At 33.7% G+C, this 16,609-nt stretch overlaps 3 protein-coding genes and 1 long non-coding RNA gene across 4 annotated transcripts in view; 2 read left to right on the forward strand and 2 right to left on the reverse strand.

The window, feature by feature from the left end:
* LOC135129375 (uncharacterized) overlaps positions 1-16,609 on the reverse strand; it is a 194,230-nt gene that overhangs the window by 67,429 nt on the left and 110,192 nt on the right. The window lies entirely within an intron of this gene.
* LOC135129722 (uncharacterized) lies at positions 1,332-1,911 on the reverse strand. Its single transcript, XR_010280636.1, has 2 exons — positions 1,747-1,911; positions 1,332-1,684 (listed from the first exon to the last, which is right to left on the reverse strand). It is a non-coding gene; the product is annotated as an uncharacterized LOC135129722 (long non-coding RNA).
* On the forward strand, positions 2,059-5,323 carry LOC135129572 (fatty acyl-CoA reductase wat-like). The gene is made up of 8 exons (XM_064056759.1): positions 2,059-2,445; positions 3,170-3,579; positions 3,636-3,875; positions 3,995-4,143; positions 4,226-4,335; positions 4,395-4,640; positions 4,695-4,875; positions 4,921-5,323. The coding sequence occupies exons 2-8, from the start codon at positions 3,388-3,390 to the stop codon at positions 5,240-5,242; spliced, it is 1,440 nt and encodes a 479-aa protein (XP_063912829.1). The 5' UTR covers positions 2,059-2,445; positions 3,170-3,387; the 3' UTR covers positions 5,243-5,323.
* Positions 8,943-13,934, forward strand: LOC135129562 (fatty acyl-CoA reductase wat-like). Its single transcript, XM_064056749.1, has 8 exons — positions 8,943-9,378; positions 10,106-10,515; positions 12,252-12,491; positions 12,611-12,759; positions 12,842-12,951; positions 13,011-13,256; positions 13,311-13,491; positions 13,537-13,934. The coding sequence occupies exons 2-8, from the start codon at positions 10,324-10,326 to the stop codon at positions 13,880-13,882; spliced, it is 1,464 nt and encodes a 487-aa protein (XP_063912819.1). The 5' UTR covers positions 8,943-9,378; positions 10,106-10,323; the 3' UTR covers positions 13,883-13,934.

Consider the following 16,609-nt stretch of genomic DNA (forward strand, 5'->3'; position numbering starts at 1 on the left):
ATACGGTTTCATAACACGAATCTTCTAATATTTTCACGTTGGAGTAAATAATATAAAGTATATACGCATCACCTGAAAACTGAAATAATTCGTAACAAAGTTTGGATAACTATACGTCGGTAATCATGACTACATGAGCAGAACTCTCGGTGTATATTACATGTGAGTAATATTTTCTATATCCGTCATTGTACTCTACTTTGTACTGTGCCATCGCTATTTGACACCCATTACATCTAGATTTCGCGTTTAGAAAAAAAAAATGCGACTGCAAAAAACGCTCCGTACATGTTTTAGAGTCTTTTAATGCGTTTTTAGTATACGCATCGACGTGGCAGTGCATTAAGGGGTCTATTTTGTAATTTATCGCTCCAGAACGATCTCGTTCCCAAACGATAATCGTTAGAAGCAATCGTAAAATCAGTTTAGCGAGATTGTACAAATTTCCAATTTTATAAACACTATCGTAATCGTAAAGTTTTGAAATCGTTAGCGGAACGATGAATCTAATGTTTTTAAAATGGGTAGTATTTAGATTTGTTTAGCGTCTAGATTACGTTGTTCTCTGTTGTGACATGTGACATTTGTTTTGCTACTGATTGAAGTTTGGATAAATTTGTGAACTTATAACATGTAAGTAAACAATAATTATAAAAGAAAAACATCAAAATAATCACACTAACACGAAATTCAGTTTACAATACGTTCACGGGAGCAATGGAAAAACGTAAAGGGGCCCAGCGTATTACCCAACAGCAACATGAGTTATATGTGGAGGAGTTAGAAGGTAATGTAGATTTTAGGGCCCAAAAGTTCGTAGCGGACAACCCAGATCTTTTAGAAAAGATATGGGAAGGGTTGGTAGCAAAACTAAATTCTGTGGGAGGACCACAAAAAAGTGTTCAGCAGTTCAGAGAGGTATGTGTAATTAATTAATCGCCCGAACACTCTTTTTAAAAATGTGTACTTTACTATAATTTATCGTACCACTATTAGCAATTATTCTGCTTACATCAACACTTTGTTTAAGACAAAGTGAACATCTTGTTTAGTCATGAGTCATGACCAATCAATTATGAGAACTGAGATGTTTAATCTTTATAAATACTGTTACACAATAAACCATAACCTCTGTGTTTTTTAGTACATCAAGAATATAACATAGGACACTCTAATTACAATGTACTGCCTGGTAAGTAAACGTCACTGTGTGTTCCAGAGATTTGTAGATTGGAAATTCAATGTTTGAAAGAAGGTCAGAAATTTAAGACTATATGAAAGAGGAACTGTTTAATAATTTCATTATGTTGTAAAAAAAAATAATAAATACATTATTGAAAATGCTGTATTATTAAATTATTTCTTGTGATATGCCATTCATGTAGTAAATTGTGTTCTTCATATTCAAGTTCTTCATTATTATCGTTCTCCTTGTCATAGACAATATTGATCTCGTCATTTTCGATATTTCTTATGCGTAAGATGTTGTGTGAAACAGCACATGAGTATATAATTTTTCCTGCAACTTCTGGTGAATAATACAGAACTCTGCGGCAGTATTTCTGGAAATGTGCCTCTCGCCGCTTCCCATTACAGTTGGTAGGTCTTCCTAAAGGTTTCTTCTCCAACGATCAAGGGGTCGTTTACATCTCTTAAGACCCGAGACAAATTTCTCATTCTGTCTCTGCAGTAAAAAAAATATATAATAAGTTATCAACCTAATCCAAACATACATTAATTACTTACATTTACCTTCTCTACCCATATTTGCACCAAAACGTTCCTCTTCATTGTATAAATACTTTTCTAACGTGTTCTGACACTTCTAACGGTGAGCTGAAACCTATCGTTCCGGAACGATGACATTCTAACGATACGATCGCTATGTAACGAGACGATAGATGTTACAAAATCGCCATCGGTACCAAAATCGTTAAGGGAACGATTATCGTAAGCTAACGATGCTCTAGCGAGATCGTTAAGAGTTACAAAATAGACCTCTTAATTGCGTTCTTGTGTAACACCTACCTGCATCAGTTAATTGAGTTATTACAAAAGACGCTTTATCATATTAAGTAGATTAATTGTAATACGCTTATTTGCTACATAGTAAGTAATTCTGTATTTCTGCCACACCTACCAAAAGGTGGAGAAGCGCAAATTTTTAATGACAAAAATAGTCAACAAACACAACGGGAACGTCAAAGGAGACCATCGCCCCCAAACCAAGTGTGACCTTCTGTGAATGGCACAACAACTCAACTTGCATCAAAATTGTTACATTCGGTGTAGAGCTCGTTAGATGCATGATGTGTCTGTTAGAAAAGTTCATTTCTACGTCAGTTCGATTTCAAATTTCTTTGTTGTAAACCGAAACGTCCGTGTGCACTTGAATTTGAATTTTTCAGAGGACGAAAGGATTGTGTTAAAATTTTCCTGAAGGTGGTAAGTGGTGTTTGTTTTTTTAATAGTGGCATCTCAAAATTTTGCGGAATACATCCTAACCAAAACACGACACTCCGTAGTTGTAGTTTATCAATGCGTCCATTGTTTTCAATAAAAAAACACAAATTAATTTTACAAAAAACTATTTTATTGAACGAATCAAGAATAACTCACCGGATTTTCCTGAAAGTGTTATAACATTGGACTATTTTTTTAAATTAAATGTGAACTGCGCTCTCATTCTAATTTTTTTTTAAGTTTAGTTCCAGAAGTAGAATTAAATAAAGAGTCTGTAAGGAGTCAACTGTAATAATCAATCACAATCACAATTGTTTTTAAGATCCTCTTTTTTGTATAAAATAAATCATTTCTTTGTTAAAAATTAGATTCTCAGAAACATCAGTGAATTATTTTTTATAAAAGCTGCACATGCTCGCTGCGTCGCATTCTAAGCTTTCTTTTTTTGCAGTTTAGTCTCATAAAAATGATTAAGAAAGTATGTCAGATAAACTGTCTAGGTTTTTTTTAATACCGCTTTTAATTACGGTAAATATGTCTTGCTATAAAAGACATAAGACATAAGAGCGATACATAACCGGAGTGAATAAAAAACGGAATTTAAACTCAACTTGCGTCATTCCCTGAAGCCTGCACACATTATACAACGCAAAAAAAAACATGAAAATGTACTTACTTTAAGAAAATAAATAACGTTTCTTTGTAGATAACAACAAATATTAAAATGAGATGATGTTTATGTACTAAATTCGTTCCTTTTTGAACTACTACAATAAAACGCAGAACAGAATTATCATCACATCACGGAACTAAGACTAACAAAATAAAAGATCTCCCCAGAAGTAGATCAGCTTTCCCTTTGCACCCCAAAAACACTGAATAGCTGCAGGACCAGCGAGGGCGTCCTACTTTAAAACCATAAACATGGCTCTGAGTCAAATCCAGGAATTTTACAAAAACCAGACAGTCTTTATCACCGGAACCACCGGCTTGTTAGGAAAACTTGTTCTTCGGAAATTATTAACCAGTTGTGAACCGAAAAAAATCTACCTTCTTATAAGACAACACAAGGACAAATCGCCAGAGGAAAGACTTGAAATACTCCTAGAGAGAGCTGTAAGACTGAAATAGTTCGTATTTTCTTTGAATACTCGTAGAAAAAATGTTTGTAGGACTTGAGACGGGATAAATCGGAATTCAAAGGGAAGATTTCTGTTATCGAAGGAGACTGCAGTTTACCTGGGTTGGGAATATCGCAGGATGATAGAGAGACTCTAGTAAATGAAACGACTTGTATTATACACGTTGCAGCTATTGTAAAATTTAGCGAGCATTTACGACTGGCTGCATATGTTAACGTTCGCGCTGTTCAAGATCTCCTTCATTTGGCAAAACAAGTTCGTGATTTAAAGGTATGCGTGGTAACTTTTATACAACTTTCTAGTATTAAAGATGAAATCAGAAATTTTTCCATGATTTTATAATATTTACACTAATTAATTTTAATTAATTTATTTTTTCGTTACATCAGGCCATGGTGCACGTTTCCACAGCTTACTCAAACTGTAACCAAAAAGATTTAATAAAAGAACAATTCTATGAGCCTGGAATGACAGCCACAAAGCTAATGAAAATGTTGGAGTCAACGGATGACGAAACAATAACAAACAACACTCCAGAGTAAGTAAAAGTTTCGCGAAAAATCTGAAGCTTTCTTTATTCATTGAGCGTTTTATTTCAAAATTTTTCTCAATTTTTCCAGACTTCTAGGTTCTTGGCCCAACACCTACACATTCACCAAAGCTGTGGCCGAAAATGTTATCAAAACCGAAGCTCAAGATATGCCAATTTGTATCGTCAGACCGGGGATTGGTAAGTTAAAAAATAAGACAAATAAAACTAGAAAGAAGTTATTGGAGCATTGTTTTCAGTGGTAGGGGCACTCCAAGAACCTGCACCAGGTTGGCAGGACACAATTCAAGGTATCACTGCCTTTTTCATAGGCGCGTATCTAGGTTTGATACATTGCCAACTAGCCGATACTAAACCTATATACCTGATACCATCTGATTACACAGCAAATATTATTTTGGCGGCTGCGTGCTACGCAACAGAGAAAAGTTCCCTTCCACCGATCTACAACTATACAGGTTCTGAGAAAAATCTCTTAACGAAAAGTAAGTGCCATTTATTTAGTCACCTTCACAAAATTTGAAACATTTAACACATAGCTAAACTGTACGAGTATGGAAAAGTAACAGCAAAACTCTACCCCAGCGCGCACGTCATTAATGTCTGCTTCGTGATTTCTACCACAAACAAGTACTATCTTAAATTCCTCCAATTCTGGCTTCATCTCGTACCAGCGTATATTGTGGATCTGATTTGCCTGTGTCTTGGAAAAAAACGAAGGTGAGTGTTTTTGTGCACAAACTTTTCACATTAAAACATTTTTAGATTCGTCAAAATGTACCAAAAATTACACAAAGTGTGTGGCGAAGTAGGATACTTTAACGTGAACTTTTGGAAATATGAAACCAGTAATAGCGAAATGTTGTGGAAAGCCTTGACGGAAAAAGACCGCGAGTTGTTTCCGTTCAACATGGAGAACCTGGAGTGGAAGAGTTTTTTTGAAATGTGTTCAATGTACGCAAGGATTCATTTCTTGAAAGATCCGATGCATACTTTACCGCAAGCCAAACGAAAACGAAAATGCATTTCATTCTTATATTATTGTATTGCTTTTGCACTTGTGTGTGTCCTGTGGCGTTTATGTTGAATTGTTATACTAATTTATTTTATTAACTATTATTATTAACTTATGCAAATTTTGTTAAAAATTATACGGTTGTTCTTACCACTTGAGTGTTAATTTTATAAACAATATTGTGTTATAATTGAAAAATTGAGAAATCGAAAAGCCAAAAAAGCAATGCCAAAAAGTCGTAAAAATTTGAAAAATTAAAAAATATTGAAGAACTGAAAAATCGAAAAATCGAAAAATATAAAATTTGAAACATTTAAAAATTAAAATATCCTAAAATTGAAAAATCAACAAATCGAAAAACCGACAAATGGAAAAATCGAAACATCAAAAAATTCAAAAACTGAGACATCGAGGAGTCGAAAAATCAAAAGATGGAGAAATTGCTAGAATTATTCCTCGTCCTTTAAAACACACATTGCACAATAGACAAACATACTTCTTATTGACTTACGTAGACCTTGCACTTAATTAATATTTGTTAACTGACCCAAAAAAGTGTCGACCGGGGTAATTGTTTTGTGACGATTTACCAGATTCTTTTGCAGATCTTTCAAAAACACCCTGCATAGCACAAGTGAACAAAAAAATGTAATTTAAACATGGAGTGCCACAAATTTAGTATCTGAAGCCTTGAAATGTTACGTTGAAACAATAATCAAATGCAAAAATAGTTTTTTCAGACAACAACTAATATAATAGGATGATAATTCATGCAAACATTATGCACGTCGTGGTAAGTTTGTGGGTTTCTGAAGTGACCACAGTAAAGAATGAAGTTTCCACTCTATGTATACCTCGAAAATACTGAAAAGTCAGAGGATCAACGACAGTGTTCCGATCTGAACAGACCAAAATGACTCTGAACTAAATACAGGAAATCTACAAAAACCAGACAGTCTTTACAACCGGAAGCACCGGTTTGTTAGGAAAATTTGTTCTTCGGAAATTATTAACCACATGTGAACCGAAAAAAATCTATCTTCTTATAAGACAACACAAAGAAAAATCGCCAGAGGAAAGACTTGAAATACTCCTAGAGAGAGCAAACTTTGTTAAAAATTATAGGTTTGTATAATATTGTGCACGTAACTTTATAAACGTAAATTTTGTTTGCGATCAATTTTGAGTAAACATAATTGCTGGAATTTAAAATTGGGTATATTCGTCAATAAAATCGCAATAAATCATCTTAGCCACACCTACCACGAGCTACAGCAGGGCAACATTTTGGTGAATATATAGTGACAAATTAAAAAAAAAAAACATTGGAATGGAACATTGCCCTCCTACATGAAGTGTGACGTCTGCGAACCTGCAAAAAAATGTCAAATTCCCTGCATAACTAATTAGATGCATGACGCATTTGCTAGAAAAACTAGAATAATCAATTATAAGTTCAAGTCAATTTGAAATTTTTTCAGTGAAAAACGAATTGTGTTAAAATTTTAAGAAACTGGTGTTTGTTTTTTGGTTAATAGCTAATACCATTTTGTGCCATCAATGAAAAAAAAAAAATTGCAGACGAAAGAGAAGTGAGTCCGTGACTAAACTGACAAGTTAGAGTTTTAATTTTGCCATAAAATTTGTAAACCCTTCATCTCCAAATAACACGTATACGTAATACATAAATGCAAAAAACACATTAAAAGATTTTGTTCATTTCTGGACAACATCGTAAAGAAGAACAGAATGATCATCACGTTCACAATATCACAAAAGTAGGTTACAGAGCTTTCGCCGAACAAAACGATTAACATGACTGTGCCAAATCCAGGAATTACACAAAAACCATACGATCTTTATAACCGAAACTATTGACATGTTGGGGAAATTTGTTCTGCGGAAATTGTTAACCATATGTCATTCGAAGAAAATCTATCTTTTTATAACACAACACAAACGAAAATCGGCAGACAGATAGTCTTAGACAGCGCTATAACAATGAATTTGTTTGTAATTTTTTTTAATATAAAAAATGTTTGCAGGATTTATTATCCGTTCACGATCTTTATACATATAGTAGGGTTGGCTATGAAAATCAGGCGAGTTTGTTTTTGTAAACATTGTGAAAAAGTTATTTTGGCAGATTGGGAAAAAATATGGGAAATCTTTCGTACGAATTTATACCTCCTTTCATTATTTCACTATGTGAATCTGATTCAGAATCTGAATTTGAAAATGACGGTGATGATACAGATTTTCATGGCGAAATAATGGAAATGGAGTGAATTGTAGCTTGTCGGGGGGTGATATTTTTACGCATCTTTCTTTCTAAATTTACCAAGGTAGTATGTGAAAAAATACCTGACGTACAACAAAATAAGTATAATTTTAGTTAGATCATCCACGTTGTAACTTTGCACCAAATTTTAAGCATTTTCATTTTTTTTGTAACTCTTCATGGACCTGGAGGAGGCGTATAGTAACGTTCTTATTAATAAGCGTTTGGAAGTACTTAGTAAAAGCAAATAAAGAGCACTTACGTAAGCATTAGTAATAGCTATCTAGATAAAACATTCAATTTAAGGCCGGAAAAATCTTTCAGAAGAGCTAAACCCATCAAAGCACTAGAGCAAGATTGTTGTCTTTTACCAACCCTTTTAGTAATCTTAGAAAAGTGAAAAAAGAAGTTGGAAGATATAGAAATAGGCTATTCACAAAGGTCGAAATTTCCATTTCTAAGAAGAGTGGGCGAGCAGAACGAACTGATGATTGAGAATTAAAGATGAGATGCTAAATGTGGCATGCGACAATAGTCGTATGTAGAACCCCCATTCATATAAAAACAATGTTTACGTGAATTTTTTGCATATAAAATAAACATTTACAAAAAACCGAATAACTGTTTTAAATAGCGTAAAGTTTTAGGCTTTCTAAGAAATAGACACCGTTAACTTGGTCATTGCTACTGAAAACAAAGCATCGGCAACAATGTTTATATTTCTGGCATATTTTTTAACCTCTAATTTAATAAAATATAACCTAACGAAATAAGTTCTGGAAATTTTTATTCTTCTGCATCGAATACCAATAAACTCACTAGATTTTCATGGCCAACCCAACTATATAAAAATCGTAAACGGATAATAAGAGACGCGATTGTTCTGTCTTGTTGCAGCTAAGATCTATTCGGTTTAGTCCTCGCATATTTATCATTGCTTGTTGCTTGTGGATTTAATACTTCTATCTGATTTTTGGACAAATTGAGGTCGCTCAATAGCAGTAGGTCACTGAAAGCACCGATTTCCACTATTTGTATCATATTTGAACTCAAATCTATAGCTGCCACGCTTATATTTTTTAAAGTGGCTTTTTTGATTAATTTGATGTCACTCCGACTTATTTTTAACATATTTATACCTTGGAATACGGTTTCCTAACACGAATCTTCTAATATTTTCACGTTGGAGTAAATAATATAAAGTATATACGCATCACCTGAAAACTGAAATAATTCGCAGCAAAGTTTGGATAACTATACGTCGGTAATCATGACTACACCAGCAGAACTCTCGGTGTATATTTCATCTGAGTAATATTTTCTATATCCGTCATTGTACTCTACTTTGTACTGTGCCATCGCTATTTGACACTCATTACATCTAGATTTCGCGTTTAGAAAAAAAAATGCGACTGCAAAAAACGCCCCGTACATGTTTTAGAGTCTTTCAATGCGTTTTTAGTATACGCATCGACGTGTCAGTGCATTAAATTGCGTTCTTGTGTAACACCTACCTGCATCAGTTAATTGAGTTATAACAAAAGACGCTTTATCATATTAAGTAGATTAATTGTAATACGCTTATTTGCTACATAGTAAGTAATTCTGTATTTCTGCCACACCTACCAAAAGGTGGAGAAGCGCAAATTTTTAATGACAAAAATAGTCAACACAACGGGAACGTCAAAGGAGACCATCGCCCCCAAACCAAGTGTGACCTTCTGTGAATGGCAGAACAACTCAACTTGCATCAAAATTGTTACATTCGGCGTAGAGCTCGTTAGATGCATGATGTGTCTGTTAGAAAAGTTCATTTCTACGTCAGTTCGATTTCAAATTTCTTTGTTATAAACCGAAACGTCCGTGTGCACTTGAATTTGAATTTTTCAGAGAACGAAAGGATTGTGTTAAAATTTTCCTGAAGGTGGTAAGTGGTGTTTGTTTTTTTATTAGTGACATCTCAAAATTTTGCGGAATACATCCTAACCAAAACACGACACTCCGTAGTTGTAGTTTATCAATGCGTCCATTGTTTTCAATAAAAAAACACAAATTAATTTTACAAAAAACTATTTTATTGAACGAATCAAGAATAACTCACCCGATTTTCCTGAAAGTGTTAAAACATTGGACTATTTTTTTAAATTAAATGTGAACTGCGCTCTCATTCTAATTTTTTTTTAAGTTTAGTTCCAGAAGTAGAATTAAATAAAGAGTCTGTAAGGAGTCAACTGTAATAATCAATCACAATCACAATTGTTTTTAAGATCCTCTTTTTTGTATAAAATAAATCATTTCTTTGTTAAAAATTAGATTCTCAGAAACATCAGTGAATTATTTTTTATAAAAGCTGCACATGCTCGCTGCGTCGCATTCTAAGCTTTCTTTTTTTGCAGTTTAGTCTCATAAAAATGATTAAGAAAGTATGTCAGATAAACTGTCTAGGTTTTTTTTAATACCGCTTTTAATTACGGTAAATCTTGCTATAAAAGACATAAGACATAAGAGCGAAATTTAATATATAACCGGAGTGAATAAAAAACGGAATTTAAACTCAACTTGCGTCATTCCCTGAAGCCTGCACACATTATACAACGCAAAAAAAAACATGAAAAAGTACTTACTTTAAGAAAATAAATAACGTTTCTTTGTAGATAACAACAAATATTAAAATGAGATGATGTTTATGTACTAAATTCGTTCCTTTTTGAACTACTACAATAAAACGCAGAACAGAATTATCATCACATCACGGAACTAAGACTAACAAAATAAAAGATCTCCCCAGAAGTAGATCAGCTTTCCCTTTGCACCCCAAAAACACTGAATAGCTGCAGGACCAGCGAGGGCGTCCTACTTTAAAACCATAAACATGGCTCTGAGTCAAATCCAGGAATTTTACAAAAACCAGACAGTCTTTATCACCGGAAGCACCGGCTTGTTAGGAAAACTTGTTCTTCGGAAATTATTAACCAGTTGTGAACCGAAAAAAATCTACCTTCTTATAAGACAACACAAGGACAAATCGCCAGAGGAAAGACTTGAAATACTCCTAGAGAGAGCTGTAAGACTGAAATAGTTCGTATTTTCTTTGAATACGAGCCCTAACAACTAAATGTTCGGACAAACTAACCGGAGCGTTCAAAAACCACTCTTTATGAATTAATTTTTAATTTTTATTATCAAATCACATAAAAATAGGAAGCTAAGATTTCAAAGAATAGTTTTTAATAAAAAAGTTGAATGTTTTACTTTACATAGAATTTTAATTCAAATATGACTGTGGATTTTTCAGAAAAAATGAATACACTTTGGCAACTAATTATTCGGACAAATAAATAAAAAAATTAATTTTCACTAAGTAGGCGCTGTGAATTGTTTGATTGTTAATAAATATCATTCTCCTCTTCCTGCTTTACCTAACTGTGTTGTAAGATCCATAGAAAAATATATATATTCTTTAACAAAATGGTTCGTGGACGTCCACTTGAAAAATCATTACGTGCACTTATTGTAAAGAAGTATTGCCAAGGTAAAAAAATTCTGGAAATTAGTGAAGAACTGAATTTAGCAAAGTCCACTGTAGCGGATATAATCTCACATTATCGCGAAACTGGTGGACTAGACGTTAAAGGAAAAAGTTCAGGAAGACCGAAATTAGTTTCACAGAGAAGTCAAAGGCTCCTTGTAAAACTTTGTAAAAAAAATCGAAGAAACACATTGCGGGACATAACAGCACAATGGAGGGATGCAATAGGGCATAAGCTGTCACGAGAATGTTGTAGGAAATTGATTCACAAGTCAGGATTAAGTTTTTATAAGGTAATTTTTAAGTTTTTGGTTTACATTTGTTCCACCGTGGCGTTACAGGCCAAAGAAAAACCTTTAATAACGGCAAATCAAAAGAAAAATAGGTACAACTGGGCAAAGTCTAAGCTGGCATGGACCATGGAAGATTGGTCAAAGGTCATTTTTAGTGACGAGTCAAAATTTGATGTGGGCGTGGGAGATTTGCGGAGAAGAGTGATGAGATCAAAAAGTGAAGCGTTCAATAAAGACTGTTTAAAACGAACTGTAAAGTTTCCTAAAGGAATAATGGTGTGGGGTGCATGTCAGCTAAAGGGTTGGGAAATTATGAATTGGTGGAAACGACTATTAACGCCATGAAATACCAACAAATTTTAGAAAACAGTTTGTTGCCCTCTGTTGAAAAACTGTATCCGGACAACGATTATATTTTTCAACAGGACGATGCATCATGTCATACCGCAAAAAGAACTAAGAAATGGTTTGGGGATCATGATATAAGAGTCTTTTCATGGCCTGCGAACAGCCCTGACTTAAATGTCATTGAGACACTTTGGCACGACATAAAATCCGTTTTGCGCAACAACCCCCAACGAACACTCTTAGGTTTAAAAGCAAAAATCGACGAAGTTTGGGCAAGTTTTACTCCTGAATACTGCAGAAGTCTTGTAAGTACTATGCCTGCAAGGATACGCGCAGTAATCAAAGCAAAAGGAGATGTTACACCATACTAAGTAAAAAAAATACTCATGTCCGAATATTTAGTTGCCAAGTTTATTCGTTCATATCAGCTTCTTGTTGTGTTATAATTTTGTTAAGTTAATAATATTACAATTTTTGTTGAGAATATTGCATTAAAGATACCTACTTATATATTACTCTAGTTTTGTTTTTGTAAAATACATTTTTTTTTCATTAAATTACATTTTTTTGTATAAAAGAATACGTGTCCGAACATTTAGTTGTTAGGGCTTGTAGAAAAAATGTTTGTAGGACTTGAGACGGGATAAATCGGAATTCAAAGGGAAGATTTCTGTTATCGAAGGAGACTGCAGTTTACCTGGGTTGGGAATATCGCAGGATGATAGAGAGACTCTAGTAAATGAAACGACTTGTATTATACACGTTGCAGCTATTGTAAAATTTAGCGAGCATTTACGACTGGCTGCATATGTTAACGTTCGCGCTGTTCAAGATCTCCTTCATTTGGCAAAACAAGTTCGTGATTTAAAGGTATGCGTGGTAACTTTTATACAACTTTCTAGTATTAAAGATGAAATCAGAAATTTTTCCATGATTTTATAATATTTACACTAATTAATTTTAATTAATTTATTTTTTCGTTACATCAGGCCATGGTGCACGTTTCCACAGCTTACTCAAACTGTAACCAAAAAGATTTAATAAAAGAACAATTCTATGAGCCTGGAATGACAGCCACAAAGCTAATGAAAATGTTGGAGTCAACGGATGACGAAACAATAACAAACAACACTCCAGAGTAAGTAAAAGTTTCGCGAAAAATCTGAAGCTTTCTTTATTCATTGAGCGTTTTATTTCAAAATTTTTCTCAATTTTTCCAGACTTGTAGGTTCTTGGCCCAACACCTACACATTCACCAAAGCTGTGGCCGAAAATGTTATCAAAACCGAAGCTCAAGATATGCCAATTTGTATCGTCAGACCGGGGATTGGTAAGTTAAAAAATAAGACAAATAAAACTAGAAAGAAGTTATTGGAGCGTTGTTTTCAGTGGTAGGCGCACTCCAAGAACCTGCACCAGGTTGGCAGGACGCAATTCAAGGTATCACTGCCTTTTTCATAGGCGCGTATCTAGGTTTGATACATTGCCAACTAGCCGATACTAAACCTATATACCTGATACCATCTGATTACACAGCAAATATTATTTTGGCGGCTGCGTGCTACGCAACAGAGAAAAGTTCCCTTCCACCGATCTACAACTATACAGGTTCTGAGAAAAATCTCTTAACGAAAAGTAAGTGCCATTTATTTAGTCACCTTCACAAAATTTGAAACATTTAACACATAGCTAAACTGTACGAGTATGGAAAAGTAACAGCAAAACTCTACCCCAGCGCGCACGTCATTAATGTCTGCTTCGTGATTTCTACCACAAACAAGTACTATCTTAAATTCCTCCAATTCTGGCTTCATCTCGTACCAGCGTATATTGTGGATCTGATTTGCCTGTGTCTTGGAAAAAAACGAAGGTGAGTGTTTTTGTGCACAAACTTTTCACATTAAAACATTTTTAGATTCGTCAAAATGTACCAAAAATTACACAAAGTGTGTGGCGAAGTAGGATACTTTAACGTGAACTTTTGGAAATATGAAACCAGTAATAGCGAAATGTTGTGGAAAGCCTTGACGGAAAAAGACCGCGAGTTGTTTCCGTTCAACATGGAGAACCTGGAGTGGAAGAGTTTTTTTGAAATGTGTTCAATGTACGCAAGGATTCATTTCTTGAAAGATCCGATGCATACTTTACCGCAAGCCAAACGAAAACGAAAATGCATTTCATTCTTATATTATTGTATTGCTTTTGCACTTGTGTGTCCTGTGGCGTTTATGTTGAATTGTTATACTAATTTATTTTATTAACTATTATTATTAACTTATGCAAATTTTGTTAAAAATTATACGGTTGTTCTTACCACTTGAGTGTTAATTTTATAAACAATATTGTGTTATAATTGAAAAATTGAGAAATCGAAAAGCCAAAAAAGCAATGCCAAAAAGTCGTAAAAATTTGAAAAATTAAAAAATATTGAAGAACTGAAAAATCGAAAAATCGAAAAATATAAAATTTGAAACATTTAAAAATTAAAATATCCTAAAATTGAAAAATCAACAAATCGAAAAACCGACAAATGGAAAAATCGAGACATAAAAAAATTCAAAAACTGAGACATCGAGAAGTCGAAAAATCAAAAGATGGAGAAATTGTTAGAATTATTCCTCGTCCTTTAAAACACACATTGCACAATAGACAAACATACTTCTTATTGACTTACGTAGACCTTGCACTTAATTAATATTTGTAACTGACCCAAAAAAGTGTCGACCGGGGTAATTGTTTTGTGACGATTTACCAGATTTTTTTGCAGATCTTTCAAAAACACCCTGCATAGCACAAGTGAACAAAAAAATGTAATTTAAACATGGAGTACCACAAATTTAGTATCTGAAGCCTAGAAATGTTACGTTGAAACAATAATCAAATGCAAAAATAGTTTTTTCAGACAACAACTAATATAATAGGATGATAATTCATGCAAACATTATGCACGTCGTGGTAAGTTTGTGGGTTTCTGAAGTGACCACAGTAAAGAATGAAGTTTCCACTCTATGTATACCTCGAAAATACTGAAAAGTCAGAGGATCAACGACAGTGTTCCGATCTGAACAGACCAAAATGACTCTGAACTAAATACAGGAAATCTACAAAAACCAGACAGTCTTTACAACCGAAAGCACCGGTTTGTTAGGAAAATTTGTTCTTCGGAAATTATTAACCACATGTGAACCGAAAAAAATCTATCTTCTTATAAGACAACACAAAGAAAAATCGCCAGAGGAAAGAATTGAAATACTCCTAGAGAGAGCAAATTTTGTTAAAAATTATAGGTTTGTATAATATTGTGCTCGTAACTTTATAAACGTAAATTTTGTTTGCGATCAATTTTGAGTAAACATAATTGCTGGAATTTAAAATTGGGTATATTCGTCAATAAAATCGCAATAAATCATCTTAGCCACACCTACCACGAGCTACAGCAGGGCAACATTTTGGTGAATATATAGTGACAAATTAAAAAAAAAAAAAACATTGGAATGGAACATTGCCCTCCTACATGAAGTGTGACGTCTGCGAACCTGCAAAAAAATGTCAAATTCCCTGCATAACTAATTAGATGCATGACGCATTTGCTAGAAAAACTAGAATAATCAATTATAAGTTCAAGTCAATTTGAAATTTTTTCAGTGAAAAACGAATTGTGTTAAAATTTTAAGAAACTGGTGTTTGTTTTTTGGTTAATAGCTAATACCATTTTGTGCCATCAATGAAAAAAAAAAAAATTGCAGACGAAAGAGAAGTGAGTCCGTGACTAAACTGACAAGTTAGAGTTTTAATTTTGCCATAAAATTTGTAAACCCTTCATCTCCAAATAACACGTATACGTAATACATAAATGCAAAAAACACATTAAAAGATTTTGTTCATTTCTGGACAACATCGTAAAGAAGAACAGAATGATCATCACGTTCACAATATGACAAAAGTAGGTTACAGAGCTTTCGCCGAACAAAACGATTAACATGACTGTGCCAAATCCAGGAATTACACAAAAACCATACGATCTTTATAACCGAAACTATTGACATGTTGGGGAAATTTGTTCTGCGGAAATTGTTAACCATATGTCATTCGAAGAAAATCTATCTTTTTATAACACAACACAAACGAAAATCGGCAGACAGATAGTCTTAGACAGCGCTATAACAATGAATTTGTTTGTAATTTTTTTTAATATAAAAAATGTTTGCAGGATATATTATCCGTTCACGATCTTTATACATATAGTAGGGTTGGCTATGAAAATCAGGCGAGTTTGTTTTTGTAAACATTGTGAAAAACTTATTTTGGCAGATTGGGAAAAAATATGGGAAATCTTTCGCACGAATTTATACCTCCTTTCATTATTTCACTATGTGAATCTGATTCAGAATCTGAATTTGAAAATGACGGTGATGATACAGATTTTCATGGCGAAATAATGGAAATGGAGTGAATTGTAGTTTGTCGGAGGGTGATATTTTTACGCATCTTTCGTTCTAAATTTACCAAGGTAGTATGTGAAAAACTACCTGACGTACAACAAAATAAGTATAATTTTAGTTAGATCATCCACGTTGTAACTTTGCACCAAATTTTAAGCATTTTCATTTTTTTTTGTAACTCTTCATGGACCTGGAGGAGGCGTATAGTAACGTTCTTATTAATAAGCGTTTGGAAGTACTTAGTAAAAGCAAATAAAGAGCACTTACGTAAGCATTGGTAATAGCTATCTAGATAAAACATTCAATTTAAGGCCGGAAAAATCTTTCAGAAGAGCTAACCCCATCAAAGCACTAGAGCGAGATTGTTGTCTTTTACCAACCCTCTTAGTAATCTTAGAAAAGTGAAAAAAGAAGTTGGAAGATATGGAAATAGGCTATTCAGAAAGGTCGAAATTTCCATTTCTAAGAAGAGTGGGCGAGCAGAACGAACTGATGATTGAGAATTAAAGATGAGATGCTAAATGTGGCATGCGACAATAGTCGTAT

This window comes from Zophobas morio, unplaced genomic scaffold (assembly GCF_036711695.1).
Source record: "Zophobas morio isolate AGI-343-1 ecotype UQ-CSIRO unplaced genomic scaffold, CSIRO_AGI_Zmor_V1 ptg000016l, whole genome shotgun sequence".
In the NCBI taxonomy this organism is placed as follows: Eukaryota; Metazoa; Arthropoda; class Insecta; order Coleoptera; family Tenebrionidae; genus Zophobas; species Zophobas morio.